At 41.1% G+C, this 24,633-nt stretch overlaps 1 protein-coding gene across 4 annotated transcripts in view; it reads left to right on the top strand.

The window, feature by feature from the left end:
- The window catches only part of ABCA9 (ATP binding cassette subfamily A member 9), a 52,388-nt gene extending 35,542 nt beyond the window's left edge, over positions 1-16,846 (top strand). For 3 of the 4 annotated variants that reach the window (XM_059671023.1, XM_059671022.1, XM_059671024.1), the window contains exons 26-41: positions 892-1,065; positions 1,251-1,364; positions 3,949-4,068; positions 4,977-5,045; positions 5,583-5,674; positions 6,857-6,977; positions 7,612-7,732; positions 8,401-8,492; positions 9,302-9,462; positions 10,850-10,925; positions 11,005-11,099; positions 11,776-11,895; positions 12,099-12,239; positions 13,662-13,741; positions 15,671-15,726; positions 15,856-16,846. In XM_059671023.1, the coding sequence (XP_059527006.1) occupies positions 892-1,065; positions 1,251-1,364; positions 3,949-4,068; positions 4,977-5,045; positions 5,583-5,674; positions 6,857-6,977; positions 7,612-7,732; positions 8,401-8,492; positions 9,302-9,462; positions 10,850-10,925; positions 11,005-11,099; positions 11,776-11,895; positions 12,099-12,239; positions 13,662-13,741; positions 15,671-15,726; positions 15,856-15,954 (1,731 nt within the window). In that variant the 3' untranslated portion in view covers positions 15,955-16,846. The remainder of the gene's footprint in view (positions 1-891; positions 1,066-1,250; positions 1,365-3,948; positions 4,069-4,976; positions 5,046-5,582; positions 5,675-6,856; positions 6,978-7,611; positions 7,733-8,400; positions 8,493-9,301; positions 9,463-10,849; positions 10,926-11,004; positions 11,100-11,775; positions 11,896-12,098; positions 12,240-13,661; positions 13,742-15,670; positions 15,727-15,855) is intronic. The other variant, XR_009449344.1, reaches the window with a different exon arrangement.
- Positions 16,847-24,633: the final 7,787 nt, after the last annotated feature.

Here is a 24,633-nt window from a genome sequence, read left to right as displayed (position 1 = left end):
CACACCTTAAACTCTACAAGAGCTCTTTGACCAATGCAAAGGCAGGCACATGAACAAATGAATAAATAGGGCATGTCAGCCCTCTAATGTGTCCTCACTGTCATTCTCTTTCCTGCTTCCTTCCAGCCATACTCTCCTTTCCAGAATACTTATCTGCTTTCAAACTTTCCCCTTAGTTCATCTTTTTTTATAGACTCAATTTCAGATTTAAAATTTTAAATGCTTTTGTGCTTTACTGTTAGAACAGGCCACGTTATATTTTAGGACCTCATGTTAAAACCATCATTGCAACAAAATACAGCTTATAGTGTGGTCCACGATATCAAAATCCACTACTGGTTTTCACTTACATTAATGAAAAGTATGGTTTGCTTCAAGACAGGGAGTGTAACATTTTAACGGAAGACTTCTTAGGCCAACCTAAAGAAGCCATTTTTAATGAAGTCGACTAGGGAGATGATCATTTCTTAGACCCCAAATAAAATGCCAATTATAAATGCACTATTGACATCCAGCATACAATTTATCTATCTTATAGGAAATTGTAAACCTACATCTTTTGATTATTTGTATAATTAGCAAGTCTTCATGATGTCAAAGGGAGGAGTAGCTTTGGAAAGAAAGGAACAGGTATCTTCTCGTTGAAGCAACCCCTAGTCATTCTGTGACGGAATGTAAGCTAGATATGTGGGTGCATTTTCCCTTTAAATAATGAAGTCATCGTGTACTTTACAGCATTATTAATACCCCAGAAGCAGGAGTGTGGCACGTGAAACCCATTCACTAAGTCAGCATAACATATAGAAGGAACATAGAATGTTTGTGACTACATAGCTGCAATTTCTCAGCCTGAACTATCAGTACCTTTGATGACTTTGTTTTTTTAATCAGAAAAAAGCTCACTCCCAGCTCCGGATCTCAGGCCTCCACCCTTCCGCTTACTGGTTTGGGCAGGCGTTGGTGGACGTCCCACTGTACTTCTTGATCCTCCTTGTGATGCAAATAATGGATTACATTTTTAACCCAGATGAAATGATAGTTATAATCCAGAACTTGTTAATTCAGGTAAGTGGCAAAAATTAGGAAATGGTTCATTAGCTTATTTTTAATGGATGCAGTAACATTATTCATCTTAAACCAAAGAACTTCACCTTACTTCTGCTAGTGCATAGTTTGGAAAGTTGGGGTTGAAGTAGGAATACTTTCCTAGATAGCGTTTACCTTATTCAACCTTAATCTTCTCTTTTCAGATCCTGTGTAGTATTGGATATGTCACATCTCTTATTTTCTTGACATATGTGATTTCATTCATTTTTCGCAATGGGAGGAAAAATAGTGGCCTTTGGTCATTTTTCTTCTTAATTGTAAGTAAGCATACAGTGCACATTGTTTTGTTTTTAAACCAGTTTATATAATTTTAAGAATGTATATTTTAATCTTTATACTAAACAGATTGGTAAATTAATGTTGCTCTTTAGAAAATTCTAAATAAGATAATCATAGACACATATAAAATATACTGTATGTGAGGGTGTGCACCATTTATAAACTAGGACCTCAAACATGTCTCTAGGTGTAGCCTGTCCCTGGAGCTAGACACTTCTACCTTCAATAACTCACTTACAATTTCACTTGAATATTTAAAAACACTTCAAGAATCACATTTCTAAAATATAATCCTTTCCTCAATCCTGTTCTTCTTTGTCTTTTAATATCTGACTTTACTACAGTACCCAGATAATTGCTCATACCAGAAATCTAGACTTATCTTTGATTCCTCCCTGTATCTCCTCATATTCAATCCATTTATATGACCTTAAAACTCAACATTTCTGAAGTCTGTTTGGTGTGTCTCAGTGTCACTGCCACTGCCATTGTCTAAGCTTTCAGCATCTCTCTACTGGAGTATTGCAACAGACCTGTAAATGGTCTCCCGCTTTCTACTCTTGCCTCCTGTAAATTATTCTCCATATAATAGCCAATGTGATCCTTTTAAAATAAAATGTATTGAACAGTGTAACCTACATATGGAGAAGTACACCATAGATTCGTTTATCCGGTTTCTGAACTTAATAAAAGTGGAATCATGTAGAAACTCATAGAAACAGAGTAAAATGCTGGTTACCAGGGGCTGAGGGTGGGGGAAATGTTTGTCAAAGAATACAAGCTTCCAGTTATAAGATGAATAAGTTCTGGGGATCTGATGTACAGTATAATGATTATAGTTCACAATATTATATATTTGAAAGGGGCTAAGAAAGTAGACTTTAAATATTCCCACTGTAACAACAACAATGACAAAATGGTAATTATGTGTGGTGAAGGATGTGTTAACGAACATGATCTTGATAATCTGTTCACAATATATAAATCTATCAAATGATCACATTGTACATCTTAAACTTACAAAATGTTATTTGTCAATTATATCTCCATAATGCTAGGAAAAAAGATGAGCCACTTAAAGATGAAATTCATTCAACCAAGAAATGAGCCAAAATAAAGAATTCAACAAAATAAAAATTACTATAAAAGCATGGGTAGGGATCACTGAACTTTGTAAAACATATGTGAATATTACATACCTTTGAGAATCATGGTTAGGGCTTATTTATATAGAAAAATCCTCAAATTCAATAGTTCCTTTTGTAAAGTGAGCATAACTTTAATAACAATCCTGTGAAAGATATAGTAAGAAAGAAAATCCCTGAGAAATTTAATCAGAAAAATCAAGGATAACTCTCTAAATAAAAAGATGGCCAAGCAACCCCAGAAATAAATTTAAAAAATAGTAATAATAAATAGGTTTGATTTAATTCAGAATAAGCTGATGGCTCAGTATTAACAGCTGTCAAACTAAAAGAGGAAAACTGCCTGAGTTAAGAAAATACTGTACAACTCCTTTTTAAAAATATATATTTTGTATTGATTTCAGAGAGGAAGGGAGAAAGAGACGGAGAAACATAAATGATGAGAGAAAATCATTGATTGGCTGCCTCCTGCATGCCTCCTACTGGGGATTGAGCCTGAAACCCGGGCATGTACCCTTGACTGGATTGAACCAGGGACCCTTCAGTCTGTAGCCCAATGCTCTATCCACTGAGCCAAACCAGCTAGGGCCCATACAATTCATTTTTTTTAAAAAAAAAACTGAGCAAAATAAAAAGATAAATATAAGAAACACAAATTACCAAAATCCAATATCATATTACATGGTAAATTATATAGTTATTCACCTAATATCAGCAGTAAAATGAAGACACCTACAACCATTCATATAATGTCCTGTCTCGGTGAGATGTTGTGATGTGTACACTAACTCATGGTGTATAGGAGAATAGACTGTCACCATCTTTTCAAAAAATAATCTGTTAGTAACTACTGAAAATTTAAGTGCGCATACTTCTCAGAATCTCTCCTTAAAGATTAAAAATGTAAATATACAAAAATTTATGTCGACCGGCATTTATAGGAACAGAGAAATTGGAACATCATTTCTAAAAGCAAAATTATTGCATTCTTGCACATCCAATCAAAGAAATACTAAGCAGCTATATAATGATAGCTGGTATGCCAAAAACTAAAAGGGGTATCTCTGACCTACTGGGCAATGGAAAAATGCAGGATGTGGAGTAATGTGTAATAAATGGATCCTTTGTCAGAATCTAAATTTAATAAGACCTCCTGCTGGTTTGTATGCACATTGAATTTGAGAGGCCCTGCTGTGTCTTAAAAACCTCATACTCCATCCAGTACAGAATTGTGACAATCCAATACAGAATTCTCTGTGTTGCAGAAGAAAAGAAGTAAGATGGCAGTACTGGCTTGGGAAGTGAGATGGAAATTGAAAATAAGAACATTTACAAGATGAAGCTCCACTCTCTTGCAAAACATCAAAACGTTCAGATTGTTGCACTTCAGTGAAACTATACTGTGTTTCTATTTCAGGTCACCATCTTCTCGATAGTTTCTATTGAAATGACTAATTATGGATTTCTAGGGCTGTTAATCTGCACCATATTGGTCCCGCCTTTCACACTGATTGGCTCTCTATTAATTTTCTCGGAGGTAAGAATCTCACTCTTGTCCCTTGGTCATGAAATGTGTGGCCATTGAAGGCAGCCTTAAATATTGTAAAAATGTAGGTAGATTTTTCAGTTGTACAAGGTTTGAGGTCTCTGTCTTCTGAAAGCCAATTCACTTACCATAGGCGAGAATCATGATCTCATTCAATAGGAAAGCCTGCCTTGGTTTATGAAGGTCAAAGGCAACTCCACTGTAGTAGAACTTCATAGTTCTCATGATAACCCTCACTCCTAGGAACAAGTATCCCAACTGAGAGGCCAATGAGATGCCCTTCTTCTGTTATTTTGGACATAGTAGGTTTAAGGCTCCTCATAGACATGCAATGGGAAATACCAAGTAGCAAGTTAGATATATGAGTCTGATATTCAGTATCAGGGTTTTGAGGATTTGGGGGACTTAAAGCTAACCACTTGAGATTCCTCAGCATGTAAGTGATATTTAAGGCCATGGCACTAGATGATATAACCTACAGAGTAAGTATAAGGAAAATACAGCTCATGGACTTGACCTTGAACTCCAAAATTTAAAGATTGAGAAGGGACTGTTGTGTGCCAGGATCTATTCTCAGAAACTCTACTTAATGACATAGAGGAACCGTATATAAGGATGTACATCAGTTTCTCCTAGCAGGGCGAATCCTGCCAACTCACAGTGTTCAATTTAAAAGCATTGGAGCCTACATCACAAGCACAGGGTAATAGGTCACTGAGTGACATGAGAAGCGGGGAGGACACACTGCACAGTCAGAAATTGACTTTTACCCTGATACATGAGCAAGAATTACGTAGAAGGCTGGCAAGGTCGTGCAATGGGCATTGAATTGTCTTAAGTGAGATGAGATTCATACACAGATGAGGTTCATCTAAATACACCTTTTTCTCACTTTACAGGGTTCTCCTGACTTGGTGGAATATTTAGGAGCTTCAGAGGAGTATCTGCTATATCTGGCATTGCTGATCGTAAGAAGACATTTCCATTTAACTGCTCTTGCATGAGGGGGATGCATTTGTATGCTTTGCACTAAATTAAAAATTTAATTTTGGCTCTCTGCTGCTTGCCACAGCGTCAGTGAGTGTGGTCGGGGAGCTGAGCTAGCTTGAATAAAGACTCTTTGCTTTTGCATCGGAAAAAAAAAAATTTAATTTTGGTGCTTAAAAATTTGGCACTTTACACATTTGAACACACACACACATACACCCCACCAGAGGCTTCAAATTCTGGATGACCAATTTTATAATGATTGTATGAGACTGAGTATGAAGCCCAAACTCTCACTAGCATGAACAGAGTCAGTATCAGTGTACTCCTTCTATTTATGTCATGCTCTCTCTGGAGAGCAATGAAGCCAACTCTGAGAGTTTCGTAGAATATAAAATACAGTGAAAATGTTATCAAATCTACCTTTATATATTATCAAACTCCTTAAGTCACTTCTAATATTGAAATTGTTGTTTTCATGGTGATGCTAATTTTGATTGTCTTTTCCCCCCTCATAGCCTTACCTTCAATCTTTCATTTTCCTTTTCATTCTACGGTGTCTGGAAATGAACTTTAGGAAGAAATTGATGAGAAAGGATCCTATATTCAGGTTGAGAGATTCATGTTTTATTTTAATATTCCTTGTTAAAGACATTTTAATAGGCTTAACTTAATTGAGTAAAAATTACTGTACAGGATTGTTTTTAAGGGACTGTGTAGTATACACCATTATAATTCTTGGTATGTTAATGAGCTTATAATCTAGCAGGAGATGCTACACTAGCACACATAAGATACTGAAAAAAATAAGGCAGACCATAATTTTACTAACATTCTAGAAGAAAGTCATATACCAGTGGTAGCACTTAAAAATAATGGCTAAATATAGACAAGCAATTGGGTAAATGTAGCCAATCTAGGAAGGAAGAGGAGTCTGAACAAAAGGACAAAAATTGGAATAAATGCCACCACCCCATAGGTTCACGAAGGCTGCTGGAATGAACGTGAAACCTTGTGCAGTAGGTTAATAGGAAATTAAAATTAAGCTAGACACATATTGGAGTGTCTTGGAATAGGGAACCATAGGGAAGGTTTTTATAAATTATGCAATCAGAAACAGACCGGTGTGTTTTGAAAACCTTGCCTAACTCAGAAAGTATGAATCAAGCTCAAGTCTAAAGTAGGGGGTAGAGCAGGAGAGTGACAAGATGACAATCATGGTTTAGGAAATCTACTGACAGCAGCAATTTGGGATGGCATGATGGAAAGAGACAGGAATCAGCAATAATCAGTGGGGATGAGGAAGGAAAGGGTTAGATTGGTAGTAACCAGGAAAGAGTGATCCTGTCACATGTACCCAAGGCATGAAAGTGCTCAGAAACTGGTGATTGCATATCTTGGGATCTCAGGGACACATCTCTGATTGCAAATGTTTTGATCCATTCTTCTCACTAAGCCTTCAGAATTCCAAAATATCTGTGTCAAAATTACAGTCCCTAGATTCCTTTATCAACCCTGTCAGAGTGTGAGTACTGTTCTATTATTTATAAAAGAAGTCACAGCCAACAAGGAGACTGAAACTTAGACCGAAAGCAAGGATGATGTAAAAGCAGTGTCATTTGAATCACTGCTGGAAAGTAGGCTGTCTGCAAGGCAGAGGGCACAGAGCAGAAGCATGGAGATCGTGGGGTGCTCACAGTTACTCAGTCTATGCAAATAATTGATAGCAGTTTGCACAAAGTTCATTATTTCTGCTACAAGTTGTTCAACTGGAAACCTGCTCTGATTTTAGAATTTCACCAAGAAGCAGTAAGTTTTTTCCAAACCCAGAGGAACCGGAAGGGGAGGATGAAGACGTTCAGATGGAAAGAATGAGAACAGCGAATGCTGTGACGATCCCGGACTCTGATGAGGTGGAACTACTAGCAATAGTCTTCATCATATACCACTGTCTGTCAGATAAAGTGGGCAACTGGCTAATCTGAATTTAAGGGTTGGGGACACACACACACACACACACACACACACACACACACACACACACACACACACACACACACTGAGGTTCTTTCATCCTTGCCCAGAGTTCATTACTTGATTTCAGTAAATATGCAAAGCCAGCAGAGATCCAAGAACACACACAAGTTACTCTTTCAGTCATAGTTTTGGTGGGTAAGGCTGACTATTACAAAACCTAAAAAAGATTTGTGAGCAAAGCAATTCAGAGGAGAGTGTTCACCTGAGGTGTATGTGTGTATGTGTGCACGTGTGTGTGTGTGTGTGTGCCTATGAGTGTATGTCTTTTAATAGTGTTATTGGTTTGATGAAAGCCTCTGTTCCTATTTTTTGAGGAAGGGCAAGCATGAGTCAGATGATACAGTGCAAATGTCCTTTTGAAGATTGGGAGAATTTGCTTTAAAATGGCAGTTTTGAGGAGAATTGGTTGGATTCACTATTTTACATTGGGAAAGATTTGGCCAGAAGGAGGGAGTATGGGGCACTCACTCATCTCAAGGTGATAATTTTGTTATTCCCTCATCTTTGCAGAAACCAGTCATCATTGCCAGTTGTCTCCGGAAGGAATATGTAGGCAAAAAGAAAAACTGCTTTGCCAAGAAGAAGAAGAAGAAAGTTGCTACAAGAAATGTCTCTTTTTGTGTTAAAAAAGGTTGGAAGCAGTAGTTCTGGTGGCAGGGTGATCTTGACCTCTGAAGATGACGTCTTTTGAAGGGAATAATGCCATCCAAATCTGGGATGATCCACTGATAAACATGAAAGGCAGTCACTTATCAGCAGTAGAACTCTGACCCAGCCTGCTTCACAGCCTGTTACAGCCATTTGTTCTTTGCATAGAAGACATTAATGTCTGCTCTGCTAAAACAAACAAGAGAGAACAGCCACCAAAAAGGAGGCAGTGTTTATGTTAAGAAGGATGGGATAGCTTTCTAAGTAGGAACGTTAATTTCACAGCAGGAATACGGCACAGAAGGGAACTCACCAGGCTGCAGTAGTTCTTTCTTCATACCTAAAAAATGGCACGTTCCAGGAAAGTGTCGGTGAAATGCAACAGGCACTGGAATCAAAATCTGTTTCACTTCCATCTCAGCCCGTGACTTTGGGCAAGATATTGATCCTCTTTACACCTTAGTTTCCTCGACCATAAAATGAAGGGACATAAGAACACTCGAGTTTGTGAGTGGCTGAGGAATAAGTGAAATAATGTATATAGCACATTTGACATAAAGCTTGACACACAGTGAGAGCCCTCAAATCGTATGTGCTTTTATTTTTATAATTGTTTGCGGTTATAATTCTGAGCACACTTTTTTTTTTCAGGTGAAGTTATAGGTCTGTTAGGACACAATGGAGCTGGTAAAAGTACAACTATTAAGATGATAACTGGAGACTCAACACCAACCGCAGGAGAGGTCAGTGACACACACAGAGGTGTGCTCATGAACGCTGCCTCAATGAGACAGTTAAGATACGTATTGATGACAATCTTGAAAAGCACAGGCCATCTTTTTCTATTAATCAATGTGACTCATGCATTGAACGAAGAGGATAAATTAATACAAATTTCTCTCCTTAATTCCAAAAAGTAGTTATGTGTTGAAAAGAGCTGCATGTTATCTACAGTATGCCTTTTATTGAATGAAAAAGTAGAGACATTAAAAGGAGAGATTTTGGAAAGGCAAGCTAAACATTTGCTTTGCTGGAGGTCAGAGATCTTTGTTTTGTGGATTGATGTATCCTGGGAACTTGTTTAATTGAATTGCCAAGATCCAATATTTACTCAGAAAACAGAGGTCATATGTTAGAGGGAAATTGAGTAACTGTCTAAATTCCACAGCAAATACTAGAATAGTATATGAATGGCACTTGGCTGTACGTCCAGCCTAAGTTGGGTGAAATGACGGACAGAGGTCCAAAGTCAAACAATGGACAAACGAATAAGCAAGCTTGAATTCAACCATGGTGATGGGCTTAGTAATAAAGCCTAAACTAGAATGGAGGGATAGAACAATGTGGAATATCTGCCTTTTGATGTACTGAGTTTCTGTTATCATTTCCCCAGAGCTAAGAGGTTACTTTCGGACTTGTGTACTCTTGGCAGCCGTGTGTATAAGAGGAGGACATCATTGCAGTACACAAGCGCGTGCGTGCACACACACACACACACACACACACAAAACCATAATTTTGGCCAGAAGGTAAGAATGAACTTTTTGTGTAGGTGATTTTGAAAAGCAACAGCGGAGGAGACGCCCTCAAGTTCCTGGGGTACTGCCCTCAGGAGAATGCGCTGTGGCCCAACCTGACAGTGAGGGAGCACCTGGACGTGTTTGCAGCTGTGAAAGGGCTGAGGAAAGTGGACGCCGCAGTCACCATCACACGGTACCTGGGGGGAGACACACCTGTCCTCAACTAGAACGATGTCATAGATTCACAAAAAACTAAGGAAGGACCATTCAAACTGATGACTCCATACTTATTGGTATGGAAGAAGACTTGTTCACCTAGACCCCAATTCAGAGTTTTGTTCTCTCATTTTAGGCCTGGAGAGGAAAAGTCTATTGATTACTCTTAATACAAAAAATAAGTCATTGAAAATGTGAATTTAAAAACCATGAAAAGGCCCTGGCTGGTGTGGCTCAATTGGTTGGAGCATAGTCTCATTCACTGAATGGTTGTGGCTCCAGTCCCATCAGGGCACATATTCAGGTTGGGGGTTCAATCTCCTGCATGCAGGAGGCAACCTATATATGTTTCTATCTCTCTCCCTCCCTCCCTCCCTCTCCCGTCCTTTTTCTCTAAAATCAATAAAGTAAAATAAAAACAATGGAAGGTTCATAAATTATCCAAGATAATTTGAATTTTTTAAATTTTATTTTTCCATTACAGTTGACCTTCAATATTACTTTATACTCGAGGCCTAATACACGAAATTTTTGCAAGAGTAGGCCTGCCTTCCCCCGGCTGTCCGCACTGGCTTTCCTTGCAGCCCCGGCTTCATCTGGAAGGTCGTCCAGTCTAATTAGCATAATATGCTTTTATTATTATAGACTAGAGATCTGGTGCATGAAATTTGTGCATTCAGGGGGGGTCACTCAGCCAGGCCTTGAGAGCCCTATATAATAAAAGGGAGCCCTTGGGCCCTAACCGGTTTGGCTCAGGAAATAAGAGCATAGGCCTGCAGACTGAAAGATCCCAGGTTCGATTCCAGTCAAGGGCATATACCTTGGTTACAGCAACATCCCCAGTAGGAGGTGTGCAGGAGGCAGCTGATCGATGTTTCTCTCTCATCCATGTTTCTAAATCTCGATCCCTCTCCCTTCTTCTCTGTAAAAAATCAATAAAATATATATTTTTTTGAAAAAGGGATCTCTTTGGGGATGTCAGACCGATGGCAGTTGGACATCCTTAGTGCTGCTGTGGAGGCAGGAGTGACTCCCACCACCGCCGCCACACTCGCCAGGCATGAGCCCGGCTTCTGGCTGAGTGGTGCTCCCCTTGTGGGGACGCACTGACCACCAGGTGGTCAGTGTGCATCATAGTGACTGGTTGTTCGCCATTCGGTTGATTTGCATATTAGCCTTTTATTATATAGGATTAGTTTCGGTATACAGTTTAATGGTTAGAGAATCAAATATAGTTTCAATGTTATGACCACTCTGAATAGTGCTTTTAAACATTCTGCACTGTAGACTTCTGACTTGCCCTGTCTCCCATGTGCCTTCTGGTTGTGCGCTGGTAATGTGGGTTGACTCACTGTTTCCTTCAGGTTGGTGGAGGCGCTCAAGCTGCAGGAGGAGCAGAAGCGCCCCGTGAAGGCCTTGTCAGAGGGAATCAAGAGAAAGGTAGGGGTGGGGCTGGGGTTACTCCTCCAGGCCCACTGATCCCAGATCCATGCCAGATGTGCTGTTCCTCTCCTTCCAGCTGTGCTTCGCACTGAGCATCCTGGGAAACCCATCGGTGGTGCTGCTGGACGAGCCGTCCACGGGCATGGACCCCGCGGGGCAGCAGCAGATGTGGTGAGAGGATGTTATGAGCAACCCAAAGTGAAAGTGTTTTACTTAGCAAATGAAAGACATCAATATTATCAGGAAAACCAATAGTATGGAAGGAAATCTGAAAGCCCACTGCAGCCAATTTTTATGGAGGAAAAAAGATGTTCTAACAAATTAATACTCAAGAATTTCATTCTTATCTTAGATCGTGTGGGTATGCATGGCCCAATTTTATACTCAGATCAATCTACATTAATTTTGTCTGCGATATCTCCAAATACATCTGTGACATCGATTGGAACAAAATAACTATTTAATTATTTTAGGATATATTTTGAAATCTGTCATTTTGCCCTTTGGGGTATATGTCATTATTATCATGTTGTTAAATAAGTTCTCTCTTTATCTTTTTTCCTACTACCTTTGCATAAAAATTCTTGAAATTTAGCATTTTTATAAACCTTTTACCCAATGTCATTCTCTACATTATTCAGCCCAAGCCGTGCACTAATTATTCACTCTAACCAGTAGTTTGGTTATTTCCACGCCTGTTATCCCTGGAAAAAAAAAAAAAATCCTGTATTTGTCTGATCTGAATTCCCTGATTATTTTGTTGTGCCCATGGAAACTTCTTTAATTTTTTCTTTTCATATTACCTTGGCATCCCCCCTAGTGAACATTTCCCTTGCTCCAACTTTAGGCATGCCATCCGGGCTACCTTTAGAAACACAGAGAGGGGTGCCCTCCTGACCACCCATTACATGGCGGAGGCGGAAGCCGTGTGTGACCGTGTGGCCATCATGGTGTCCGGGAGGCTGAGGTGAGTGCCCACACGAGGTCCCCAGTCACGCCCTGCACAAAGGCTATTTCCCTGCACAGGGCATCACTGTGAGGAGCAGGAGAACTGGCTGCTCCGGCTCTCCCTGGCCCTGCCCTGGCCTCCAGAAGCCAAAAATCACCAGCAGTAGATTTCTCTCTCCCTTTTCTTGATTGACTTCCTCCTCTTCCTCCTCTTCCCTCCAGATGTATCGGTTCCATCCAGCACCTGAAGAGCAGATTTGGCAAGGATTACCTGCTGGAGATGAAGGTGAAGACCCTCGCCCACGCGGAGCCCCTGCACAGCGAAATCCTGAGGCTTTTCCCCCAGGCTGCTCGGCAGGAAAGGTAAATCCAGGCGGTGGTCTGTTTCACCTTGGTCTCGGTTTTATTTTCTATCCTCTCATTCTTTTTTTTTTTTTTTTTAACTTTATGGTCATTGTGAAAAATTACTAGAGACAGTCCCGAACCCAATGGCTACCACAGGAGGGAAACAAGAGAACAAAGTGCTCATTTGGAAACTGATTCTGTAAGGGAAGGTGCCAGGTACTAATGGGGACACATACCTAGTTCATTTCAGTTGTCCTTTTAGAGCAGTGGTTCTCAACCTTCTGGCCCTTTAAATACAGTTCCTCATGTTGTGACCCAACCATAAAATTATTTTCGTTGCTACTTCATAACTGTAATTTTGCTACTGTTATGAGTCGTCATGTAAATATCTGATATGCAGTATGGTCTTAGGCGAACCCTGTGAAAGGGTCGTTTGACCGCCCAAGGGGTCGCGACCCACAGGTTGAGAACCGCTGTTTTAGAGGGTGAAGCCACACCCATTCAAGGAGATCAGCTGTATAACACCCAGTGCCAGGCAGCAGTCCACCTCGCTGAATGGTGTCTCTTAGCGTTTTTATTATCAGTAACATTATCAAGTATTGAGTGGCCCTGGAGGCACTGATAGGTTAGAGAATGCCAAATAACTTGTGGTGGGGCCAGGAGGTGAGCCTAGTCCTTTTTAGTTAAATACGATTCTCACTAGGAGAGAAGAAGGATGATAAGTAATCTGCTTCTTCCCTTGCAGAGGGGTGGGTACCCACGGTCCATTTCCTGCCCTTTGTCTCCCATTCCTGCCTAGAGTAAAAGGGGCCTCTTCTGAAGAGCCTTGAAATGGTTCTGCTTTCGTACACTGACTTCTTGTTGTTCGGAGAGCATTCACACTGTGGCTGTTTCCAGCGCTATACAGACGTGTCCATGCAAATAAACTGTTGGTGCCGTTGTTGCTCCTTTTCATTTACTTTTTACCTATGTCATGATTTTATTTTTTTCAATGACTGTTTACATTCAGTATTATTTTGAATGGGTTTCGGGTCTACAGCATAGTGGTTAGACAGTCATATACTTTATTACGTGATCCCCCTGATATTTCCAGTATCCACCTGGCACCGTACTTGGTTATTACAATATCCTTGATTATCTTTCCTATGCTGTACTTTACATCCCCAGAACTATTTGTAACTGCCCATTTGTAGTTCTTAATCCTTTCACCTTTTCCACCCAGCCTCCCACCCCCCCAAACCTGGCAACTGGCAAAATGTTCTCTGTATCTATGAGTCTGTTTCAATTTTCTTTGGTTGGTTGGTTCTTTAGTTAAATGCACATTAAAGCCACAGTGAGATACCACTTCACACTCTCAGGCTGTTGCTCCTTTTTGGATATTCACTTGTCAGGGGTTGTGCTCTTACAGCCCAGAGTTCAGCCTAACTCTTTTCCTTCCAGGTACTCCTCCCTGATGGTCTATAAGTTGCCTGTTGAGGATGTGAGACCTTTATCGCAGGCTTTCTTCAAATTAGAGATCGGTAAGAGCAACTATTTAGAGGTAAGACTCTGGGAAACAGCCCTACCCAGTTTGGCTCAGTGGATAGAGCGTAGGACTGAAGGGTCCCAGGTTTGATTCCAGTCAGGAGCACATACCCAGGTTGTGGGCTTGATCCCAAGTAGGGGGCATGCAAGAGGTAAGCGATGATTCTCTCTCATTGATGTTTCTGCCTCTCTCTCCCCTCTCCCTTTCTATCTGAAATCAATAAAAATATATATTTTTAAAAAGACTCTGGGAAACAGACACATTCAAAACTGAACACCTTCCCTTCAGGCCTGTCTATTTTTTTTTTTAAATTTTTTATTTTTGCCTGTCATCAATCATTAGAAGCCTCCCTCAGGCATCCTAGTTCTTGAAAAGATCCTTCCCCTGGAGTCAAGCTTAGGATGGCCCCAGACAGGGCTTCTTTCCACCTTCTGATTCTGCCCTTCCCTTCACTCTGTGGTCTATGGGCCCATTTACTGCACTGACCATTTTGGCCTTTTGACCAATTTTGCAGCATTCCGGTGGGAAGGATTCCCACAATGGGGTCTGATCAACAGGAAGGATTTTATAATTAATTAGAAGCAGGGAGAGAGATGTTCCAAGAAAGCTGCCTCCCTGGAATACAACGGAGCTTTTCCTTAAGGGCCTTCCTGTGTTTCTGCTTTCAAAAACGTCCCCTCCCTCCTCAGATGCCTTCTGATGAGCTTAGTTTGCTGAAATGGAAGTCCTGATTTAGGGGGTAAAAACAACTTTTTATCAGTTTCCTATCCTGTTATGTGAAGATTACACAAAGTACAAGATACTGAAATGTCCTAAGCTAGTGTTTTTCTCTCCAAATGTTAAGTTAGCCATAGTTACATTCTCAGCAGCAATGCATGTATTGAAATTCCAAGTACAGTGGGGCCTTGACTTACGAGTGTCCCGACTAACGAGGTTTTCGAGATATGAGCTGTCTCTCCGCTGATTTTTTGCTTTGAGTTGCGAGCTAAAATTCGGGTTAGGAGCCAGCTTCAGATACCCCACCACTAGTTGGCGCAGCAAACTTCACAGTGAACGCCACACTGATTAATGGCATTTCAATTCATTGTAATGGTGAAAATTGATTTGACATACGAGTAATTTGAGTTACAAACTCCATCACGGAGCGAATTAAACTTGTAAGTCAAGGCCCCACTGTAGCTTGGAAGCAAAAGGCATGCCCCATTGTTATTTCTTTGCCTTGCTACATAGAGTCATTCTTTTTTAAAAAAATATATTTTATTGATTATTTCCAGAGAGGAAGGAAGAGAGATAGAGAACTAGAAACATCAATAAGCTGCCTTCTGCACATCTCCCACTGGGGATGTGCCCACAACCCAGGCACATGCCCTTGACTGGAATCGAACCTGGGACCCTTCAGTCCGCAGGCGGACGCTCCATCCACTGAGCCAAACCGGTTTCGGTAATAGAGTCATTCTTACACACAATCAGATCGCTTTGGGCTAATGCAAATTCCAGTGAAACTAGAGCCTCCCATGCCCCCTTCTTCCTTCAGATTTGAAGGCTTGAAGCTAGGGAGGTAGGATGGTCAGTTTTGTCTCTCTTCTTACCCTCCTCCCCTCTATTCATAGGCTGATGGTTTAGGCCTCTCTACATCAAGTATAAGGGGAGGAGAGAAGAGATAACATGGAAGCAAAACTTGATTTGATCATTAGTGCTGTCCTATCACAGCAGGGCCTGACTCCCTTCCTCTTGTGGGGTGCTTTTGTGGGTTCTTTGATGAGACCCTCTCCCCTCCCATCTTTAGCCTCTGACCACGGCATTCTGGGGGTGAGTGATGCCTCCTCCTCTTGGCCTCTTGGAACTTTTTATACGTGGCTTTGGTACAACTTTCAGGATCCAAAATACATGACTTCCTAATGCCCATCCATCCATCCTTGTGCAGTTAAACAGAGCTTCGACCTGGAGGAGTACAGCCTGTCACAGTCCACCCTGGAGCAGGTGGGTCCGCCTTAGAGATTTCTGTATCCCCCATGGAATATAAGGTGCAATGTGTGCATACCCTTTGCACGCACTCAGAGCTCCAGGAGGCAGTGTGACACCCTCTCTCTGTCTTTTCCTCCACGACAGGTCTTCCTGGAGCTCTCCAAGGAGCAGGAGCTGGAGGACTTTGATGAGGAAGTTGATCTCTCTGTGAGGTGGAAGCTCCTCCAGCAGGAAGAACCCTAAAGCCCCAAATACCCTGCATTGCCCTTTAGGCTGTGACTCTTCTTAAGTTAACATTTTATAGCATGTGATACCTTTTCTCAGACACAGACAAGGTACTTTTGAAAGGAATGTTACGATTTTTTTCTCAATAATATCACTTATGGTGGGACTAAAGAAGCCAGGCCATGCAGCCTCTGGACCAGCAAACAAATTCCTTATTTCATGCAATAGCAAACGAAAAGAATACATTTATTACATTATTGTTTATGTTTATGAGAATGGTGCAGGGATTGCTTAATTTTTTCTCTAAACTTTAAAATATGGGATTTTAAAAATCTTTTTTATTACAACACGAATTAAGATGATGCTGATTATAGGGGAAAGGGAGTCAGTTGACTACATGGCAGTACAGTCTTTGCTTTTTGTAATTCACTTTTATTCTCTTTGTTTACTTAATTCACTGATTTTCCTTTCCTGGAACTTTTAGGATTTTAGATTTTAGAGTCTGTTTTTTGCCTATTGTAACTATTAAGGAAATTTGAAACCTGTTAAGATAAATAATTGCAGTAAGATATTGAGTAATCAAGTTGATGAAAAAATACATACATTTACATAAAAATTTGAAAAATATTTCTGATTTTATGTTGTCTTATGATGCCAGGATCCACCATGATGCAAACCATTAGAACTTGATAGATCTTAATTTCCCATGTCTGTACCTGCTGTGATTTATTCAACTGGTAATTCCATAAACACCTTAAAATCAACATGATATACTTATACACTCATATGAGTTTTTATTGTTGTTGTTGTTGCTACTTTCATAGTTGCATAAGTCACTGAGTTTATGGTAATTTTTTATGCAGCAATTAAAGTGTGATGCAGGTATATATTTAAAGTCATATGTAGAGAAGTTGACCTTCTCAAAGTCATAGGTCTCAGGACCCAGAATTCAAACCCAGGAGTCTGTCTGATGCCACCTACTTTAAGGTATCACAATGCAGTTATTAAACACCTGACTGAGGTTGCAATGAAGGTATAAAGAACATTCCTTCAACTTGAAGTTTTGGTTACCTTTCAGGAAGAGAATCTGAAGAACACAATAGACACTGTATAATCAGCTTCTAATTGTTATGATATCAACTAGAACAGTGATGGCGAGCCTATGACACACGTGTCAAAGGTGACACGCGAACTCAGTTTTTTGGTTGATTTTTCCTTGTTAAATGGCATTTAAATATATATAATAAATATCAAAAATATAAGTCTTTGTTTTACTATGGTTGAAAATATCAAAAAATTTCTATATGTGACATGGCACCAGAGTTAAGTTAGGGGTTTTCAAAATGCTGGCACGCTGAGCTCAAAAGGTTTGCCATCACTGAACTAGAATGATACAAGGATTTGAAGATAAACACTATTTTTCAGCTTAAACATAGCCAATTACGGTGGTAAATTCAGATGACCCAGTTGTGAACAACAGAAATGTAAAACCTTGATGCTGAAGGATATTTTTGTGCCCATGAAGAAATGTAATTGCAGTTCATTTTCAAGAGAGTCACAGAGATGGATTATGTTGTTTGAATGGTACCGAGATCACTTGGAGATAAAATGCAGTTGCCTATTTTGTTGAATCATATTGAAATCAGCTGGGGCACTGTTTCTCCTCTGGTGCAGCTTCTTTACTGAAAATCTGGGGGTAAAGACAGCCTCACTTAATTTTCTATGTCGTTTAGGTAGAGACCAGCTGATGCTCACCAATCCCATTCTCCCTCTGAACAGATGGGAAGACTTCATTGTCCAGGCTCCCTTACAGCTACTCTGGGACCATCTGTCTAGCCCTGGAATGCAGAATATGGGCAGAAACGATGTATGCCACTCTGGGGCCATTACCTAACTTTCCTGCTAGATAGTTTGTGAAGTTTCTCTTTCTCATTTATGGGTCAGGAAATAAGGGACTCTGAGATGCAGAGACCACAATGGAAAGTACTCAATTCCCTGAGTCACCATGTGGAGGTGAGCAGCCTAGAAGAGCCAGCTGGCCTGCATAGGACAGAGACATGAAATACACACACTCTCTCTCTCTCTCTCTCTCTCTCTCTCTCTCTCTCTCTCTCTCTCTCTCTCTCTCCAAAACAAAACAAAACCAACAACTGAACCACTGCAAGACACTCGTTGAACTACTGACATTATTGAGACTGTGGGGTTGTTACAACAGGCAGCTAACATTGCAATGACTAATAGAGTAGATCATGCCAAGAAAGGGGTGGGATTAAAACCTGAACAGGGCACTGATGCAATTGCCAAGGACCTTTGAACTATCCCAAGCTGCCTGTCCCTGACCCTTGCCTAGATCAGGACACTGCAAGGGCGCCCCTTCCCACTTGCTTATCTGTGCTGACTGTAACCAGTGGATATTCCCGTCAATCTCAGTTTATCTCCACCAGACTTCCCTCAAGGTGTTTAGACAGACAGTAGTAACCTCCTGTTGTCACTGTTCATATCAATGTTGTCCTTGTTTTGGTCCTTGTTGAGTTATATCCATGGCAATTTCAAAGCAAGAGGGTTAAAATCTTGGGTTAAAACTGCTATCTTTTTTTAAATTTTAGTTTTTCAATTACTGTTGACATTCAATATTATTTTGTATTAGTTTCAGGTGTATCTCATAGTGGTTGGGCCATCGTATACTTTACAAAGTGTTCCCCCTGACATTTCCAGTACCCACCTAGCACAATATATCATTATTACAGTATTACTGACTGTATTCCCTGTGCTGTACGTTACATCCCCGTGACTATTCTGTAACTACCAGTTTGTACTACTTACTCCCTGCACCTTTCTCACCCAGTCCCTTACCTCTCCTCACCTCTGGCAACCATCAGTCGGTTCTCTGCATCTATGAGTCTATGCTCTTTTAAAACTGCTTCAAAACTGCCCTGTTGAAATGGAACTTTCATTATAAGTTTTGGAAATATTTTAATGTCTCTTCAAAATTGCTCTTTAGGCACGATCCAAGCCAAGACACCCAGGATGCTTTTGGATGAGTCTACCCCAGTGGTTCTCCACCTGTGGGTCACGGCCCCTTTGGCGGTCAAACAACCCTTTCACAGGGGTTGCCTAAGACCATCCTCCATATCAGATATTTACATTACGATTCATAACAGTAACAACATTACAGTTATGAAGTAGCAACGAAAATAATTTTATGGTTGGATCACAACATGAGGAACTGTATTTAAAGGGCCAGAAGGTTGAGAACCACTGGCCCTGTCTCATAGTGTAAAAAAACCCAAAAAAACCCCCCAAAAAACAGGAAAGGATAGCTTAATTTGGATATGCAAAATATATATTGAGTGAATGCTTGTAGTGTTTGAATTAGAAAGTGAGAGTCATTTATTCAAAGGGCCAGATAAATGAAAACATGACCGATTATGAATAATTAATTTCAATGACAGTGGACTTCTTTATTCTTATACTAGATGTGAATTTCTCAACAGTGGCACTATTGACATTGCGCTGGATAATTCCTTGTTGGGGGTGGGAGGAAGAAAGAGAAGCTGCCTGTGTACTGTAGAATTTTTAAGTGGCATGCATGCTCTCTACCCACTAGATGCCAGTTGCAACCTGCCCCTGAGCGTGACAACCAAAAATGTCTCTGACATTGTCCAAATCATCTCCCTTGCACTAGAATGATGTGTCAGGAGTATGTTGGGGGAGGGAGGGGAGGATGATCAAGGAGATTTCCTATACAGTAGGTCCTCGGGTTATATCGAAGATCAGTTCCTATGGTACAGCATAACGCGATTTTTGCCATAAGTCGGAATGCACCTAGGTAAGCACCTACATACTCACATGGAGCACATACACAGCAGTAATTAAGTGAAACAGTAAAACAAATTTAAAAGAAAGATAACAATGCCTGACCTTTACTTGTGGTAAATAAATAATAAAAAACATAAAGCACATATGTACATACATCAAAATGATGGAATTTTTTTAAATATATAAACTAGAGGCCCGGTGCACAAAAATTTGTGCGCTCAGGAGGAGGGGGCCCCTCAGCCCAGCCTGTGCCCTCTCTCAGTCTGGGACCCCTCGGTGGTGACCACTTGCTGGCTTAGGCCTGCTCCCCAGGGGATTGGGCCTAAGATGGCAATCAGACATCCCTCTGGCAGCCCGGCAGCCCTCAGGGGATGTCCACTTGCCAGCGGGGAGCAGACCTCAGCTGTAGTCAGACATCCTTAGCGCTGCTGAGGAGGCAGGAGAGGCTCCCACCACCACTGCTGTGCTGGCAGCCATCAGCCTGGCTTGTGGCTGAGCAGAGCTCCCCCTCTGTGAGAGCGCACTGACTACCAGAGGGCAGCTCCTGCATTGAGCATCTGCCCCCTGGTGGTCAGTGTGTGTCATAGTGACCAGTCATTCCCAGTCTTTCTGCTGTTAGGGTCAGTTTGCATATTACCCTTTTACTATATAGGATAGAGGCCTGGTGCACTGGTGGGGGCCGGCTGGTTTGCACTGAAGGGTGATCCGGATAAGGGTGGGGGTCCCGCTTGGGTGCCTGGCCAGCCTGGATGACAGGCTGATGGCTGTTTGCAGCTGATCATACCCCCTTCAGGGTGGGGGTCCCAACTGGGGTGCCTGGCCAGTCTGGATGAGGGGCTGAGGGCCATTTTCAGGCTGGCAGGCGACTGAAGCTCCCAGCATCTCCTTTTTTTTCTTTTTTCTTTTTTAATTCTGGGCTTTATTTAACTTCTATAGCTGTCACTGAAGCTGAGAGCCGGATCCAGCTCTGAGGCCCGGCTCCAGCTCTGAGGCCGCAGCTGGCTGAAAGCAGGTATCTGGTGTTTGTTTGGCGTCTATAATTGAAACATTGTTGCTGTCCTGCTCGCTCCAGCTCTGAGGCTGCGGCTGGCTGAAAGCAGGTATCTGTGTTTGTTTAGCTTCTATAATTGAAACTCTGCTGCCATCACTGGCGCTCTCAGCTCTGAGGCCGTGGCTGGCTGAAAGCAGGTATCTGGGATTTGTTTAGCTTCTATAATTGAAACATTGTTGCTTCTGGAGCTCAAAGCTGGGCCACAGCAGGCAGGGAACCTTGGCTTCCTCCATCACTGGAGCAAGCAAGCCTCATGTTTGCTTCAGCTGCGTGGCTGCCGGCCGCCATCTTTTTTGGCAGTTAATTTGCATATTCTGCTGATTAGCCAATGGGAAGCGTAGCGGAGGTATGGTCAATTACCATGTTTGTCTATTATTAGATAGGATAAATGGGAGATGACGATGTAAACACAAAACAGTGTATGTCGAGTCCAACATAACCCGATGACTGTTTGTATTTTATCTTGAGCAAGTAGAACTTGGTATTGTTTCCTGGGATTAAAAATGAATAGCAAGAATGTGATATGGGAAGCAGAGAAGAATCCAGAATTTGCTTTTTAAAAAGACTAACTCCTGATTAGATTACCTGAGTCAACAGGTCAGTGTAGGTCACTCTTGGACAAATGCTTTTTTATTGACCTTCAGCTGTACTTGGTTGGCTGGCTGTAATGTATCATAAAGAAGTTTCATACAGAGGGAATCTGATATTTGTAAATGTTCTCTTGCCTCAGAAAAAATGGGGCTGGTTTCAAAATATAAATCACTACCTTTACAAAAAAAGAAGAAGAAAGTGGGTTGTGGCGGGGGGTGGGGGGTGGGTGGAATCTCACCATTAAATAGTAAAAAAGTGAAGAGCTTAGTCATTAAAAAGCATTTTCTCCACTCGGGTTTTCTGGACCTTTGGATTGACATCTTGACTCAGGCAATCTAATCAGAATTTAGAACTAATTTTGGATTCAGTGTTCTCCAGCTAAGAGAATTGCAGCCACAACCTCCCTCCAGAAAGCACTCTGAATGAGAATTTTCAAAGCAGGGAAAAGGTTCAACCATAAAGCAGACATGTGTGAGGGTGGGACAAAGGTATAATGGCCACCGTAAAGAGAAGGTAAGTTCAGACTGAAGGTAAGTAGGCAACTCCATAGACTATAACAGGACATATTACAGGGTAATTTACATATGGGAAATTGGGCTGGAGTGAACAGATGGCAAGGCAGTTTTTCGTAAATTATTCTCCTCTACCAGACACCTGTTACAATAAACTTAAATATATATATATATATATGTTTTTATTGGTTTTAGAGAGAGAGGAAGGGAAAGAGAGACTTTCTTGATGAGGAGAGAAAGAAACATCAATTGGCTTCCTCCTACATGACCCCTACATCGATCCCGCGACCTAGGCATGTGCCTTGACTAGGAACATACCTGGCTTTCTTATAATTGTTGTGGTAGAAACATTGATCTGACATAGTCTGCTACATATACCCCAAATCAGAAGCACCAGCCAATTTCTGTTTGAAGTTCATAGGTTTATGAATATTTGCAAAAGGCACAGTACAATGAACTGAGTGGCTCAATTATGTGTAAACTAGAGGCCCGGTGCATGAAATTCATGCAATCTGGGGGAGGGGGGTCACTCAGCCCAACCTGCACCCTCTTGCAGTCAGGGAGCCCTCGGGGGCTATCTGATGGATGGCTTAGGCCTGCTTCCCAAGGAGCAGGCCTAAGTCATCAGTCGGACATCCTTAGAAATAATGCAGAGGTGGGAGAGGCTCCCGTAACCACCACTGCGCTCACCAGCCGTGAGCCCATTTTCTGGCCAAGTGAGCCTCCCCTTGTGGGAGCACACTGACCACCAAGGAGCAGCTCCTGCATTGAACATCTGCCCCCCGGTGGTCAGTGTGCGTCATAGCCACCGTCGTTCCACCGTTTGGTCAATTTGCATATTAGCTTTTTATTATATAGGAACATTTATGCATGAGAAAACAAAGGCTCAATGCACATGAATCATAGCATCTTCTGGTTAATTTCATTAGAGTAAAGAATATTGAAATGATAGAGAAGTCATCTGGTTAGCTGGTCAGAGATAATGGGAATGACATATTCACACCAGACGAAGTAGACTTTGGAGCATAGAAAGTTACCAGGGATAAAGATGGACATTACATAACGATAAAAAGGCCAAGAAGAAACAACCATCCTAAACGTATATGCACCCAATACCACAATTTCTAATTACATGAGGCAGAATCTGTTAGATCTGAAAAGAAAAACAAAGTCTCTAATTATTGGTAAAATCTTCACTACTCTTCTTCCAGTAATCAATAGAACCAGTAGACAGAAAAACCAACAAAAAAAAAACAAACAGAAAAACTTAGCAACTAACTAGATTTTATGACATTTATATAAGACTGCACTCAATAGCAGAATATACCTCCTTGCATTTGGAATATTCACCCAGCCAGATGACATCTTGGATTGTAAGGCAAGTCCTAATCAATTTGACATAAAAAATAAATTTTCTGACTATAATAGATTTGAACTAGAAATCAATAACCCAAAGATAACATAAAATCTTCAGAGACTTGGAAAGGAAACAACACATTGCTAAATAATTCATGGCTCAAAGAGTAAGTCTCAAGGGAGATTAGAAGATACTTGGAACTGAATGAAAATGAGAAAGAGAGGAGTGAAAATCCTGATTTCCCAGATGAGATTATCAATTGGGCAGTTGAGAGTTTTGTGTAAAGAGGAGCTTCCCTCTGATGAAACTGTTTCTTTTCTCATGGTTTGAAGACAGTGCTTAAAAATTTTGGTGTGAGCCACAATCATCTTGGCCAAAATAGAGGAAAGCTTATGCATATTGGATTTCCTCTATCAGGTTGCTCTTTATAATGTGATACAGAGTATACATGCCAGCATAATATTACACCGAGAATATTGACCTCAAAGAGAAGAAGGAGGAGGGAAGGAGGGCTAGAAACATCAATGAGAATAATTGATTGGCTGCCACCTGCACGCCCCCTACTGGGCATTGAGCCCATAGTCTAGGCCTGTGTCCTATCCTTTTTGATGAGTTGACACTTAACCACACCAGATGGGCATCTACCTAGATCTTACCCTGTAAGTCAGTGACCAAATGACTCACATTTTAAACAAAATGTTCTGGAGAAAATGACTGGATAGACAGATAATTTGCAGCATGGGTGGAGACCTTCCTATTTCCACAATCTGCTTAGGTTGGAAGAAATCCTCTGCAACTAAACCAAAGGGCTTCATCTACCCACACCCTCACTCAAAACACCAACTCCAAAGCCAACCCTCACTGTGCAAGATTAAGTTCATCTTCACTGAGTTCAATGAATTTTCTATTTGGCAAATTAGGCATGGGCTCAACTTTCCTTTGAATATGGTGCACTCTCATTTTCTTTCCCAAACTGCTAGTCTTTTGCCTTACAGTTGGACAGTTGCTGTGCAATACCACCTAACAAGCTCCCTTTAAAACACAAGAAAATGGCCAGACTGGTGTGTCTCAGTGGTTGAGTGTGAACCTATGAACCAGGAGGTCATGATTCCATTCCTGGACAGAGCACATGCCTGGGTTGTGGGCTCAATCCTCAGTATGGGAAATACAAGAGGCAGGTGATCAATGATTCTCTCTCATCATTGATGTTTCTAACCCTCTCTCTTACTGCCTTCCTCTCTGAAATCAATAAAAAATATATTTTTTAAAATAATAAAACACAAGGAAATGCTTTGGAGTTAGACAATCACCTGGGGACTACAAAGAGTAGTGCCTGAATACACTGAAAAGAAAAAGAAAAAAGGAGA

The sequence above is a fragment of the Myotis daubentonii genome, chromosome 16 (genome assembly GCF_963259705.1).
Source record: "Myotis daubentonii chromosome 16, mMyoDau2.1, whole genome shotgun sequence".
Lineage (NCBI taxonomy): Eukaryota > Metazoa > Chordata > Mammalia > Chiroptera > Vespertilionidae > Myotis > Myotis daubentonii.
Note: the sequence above shows the minus strand (reverse complement) of the source record. Positions and strands in the feature narration are given on the sequence as shown.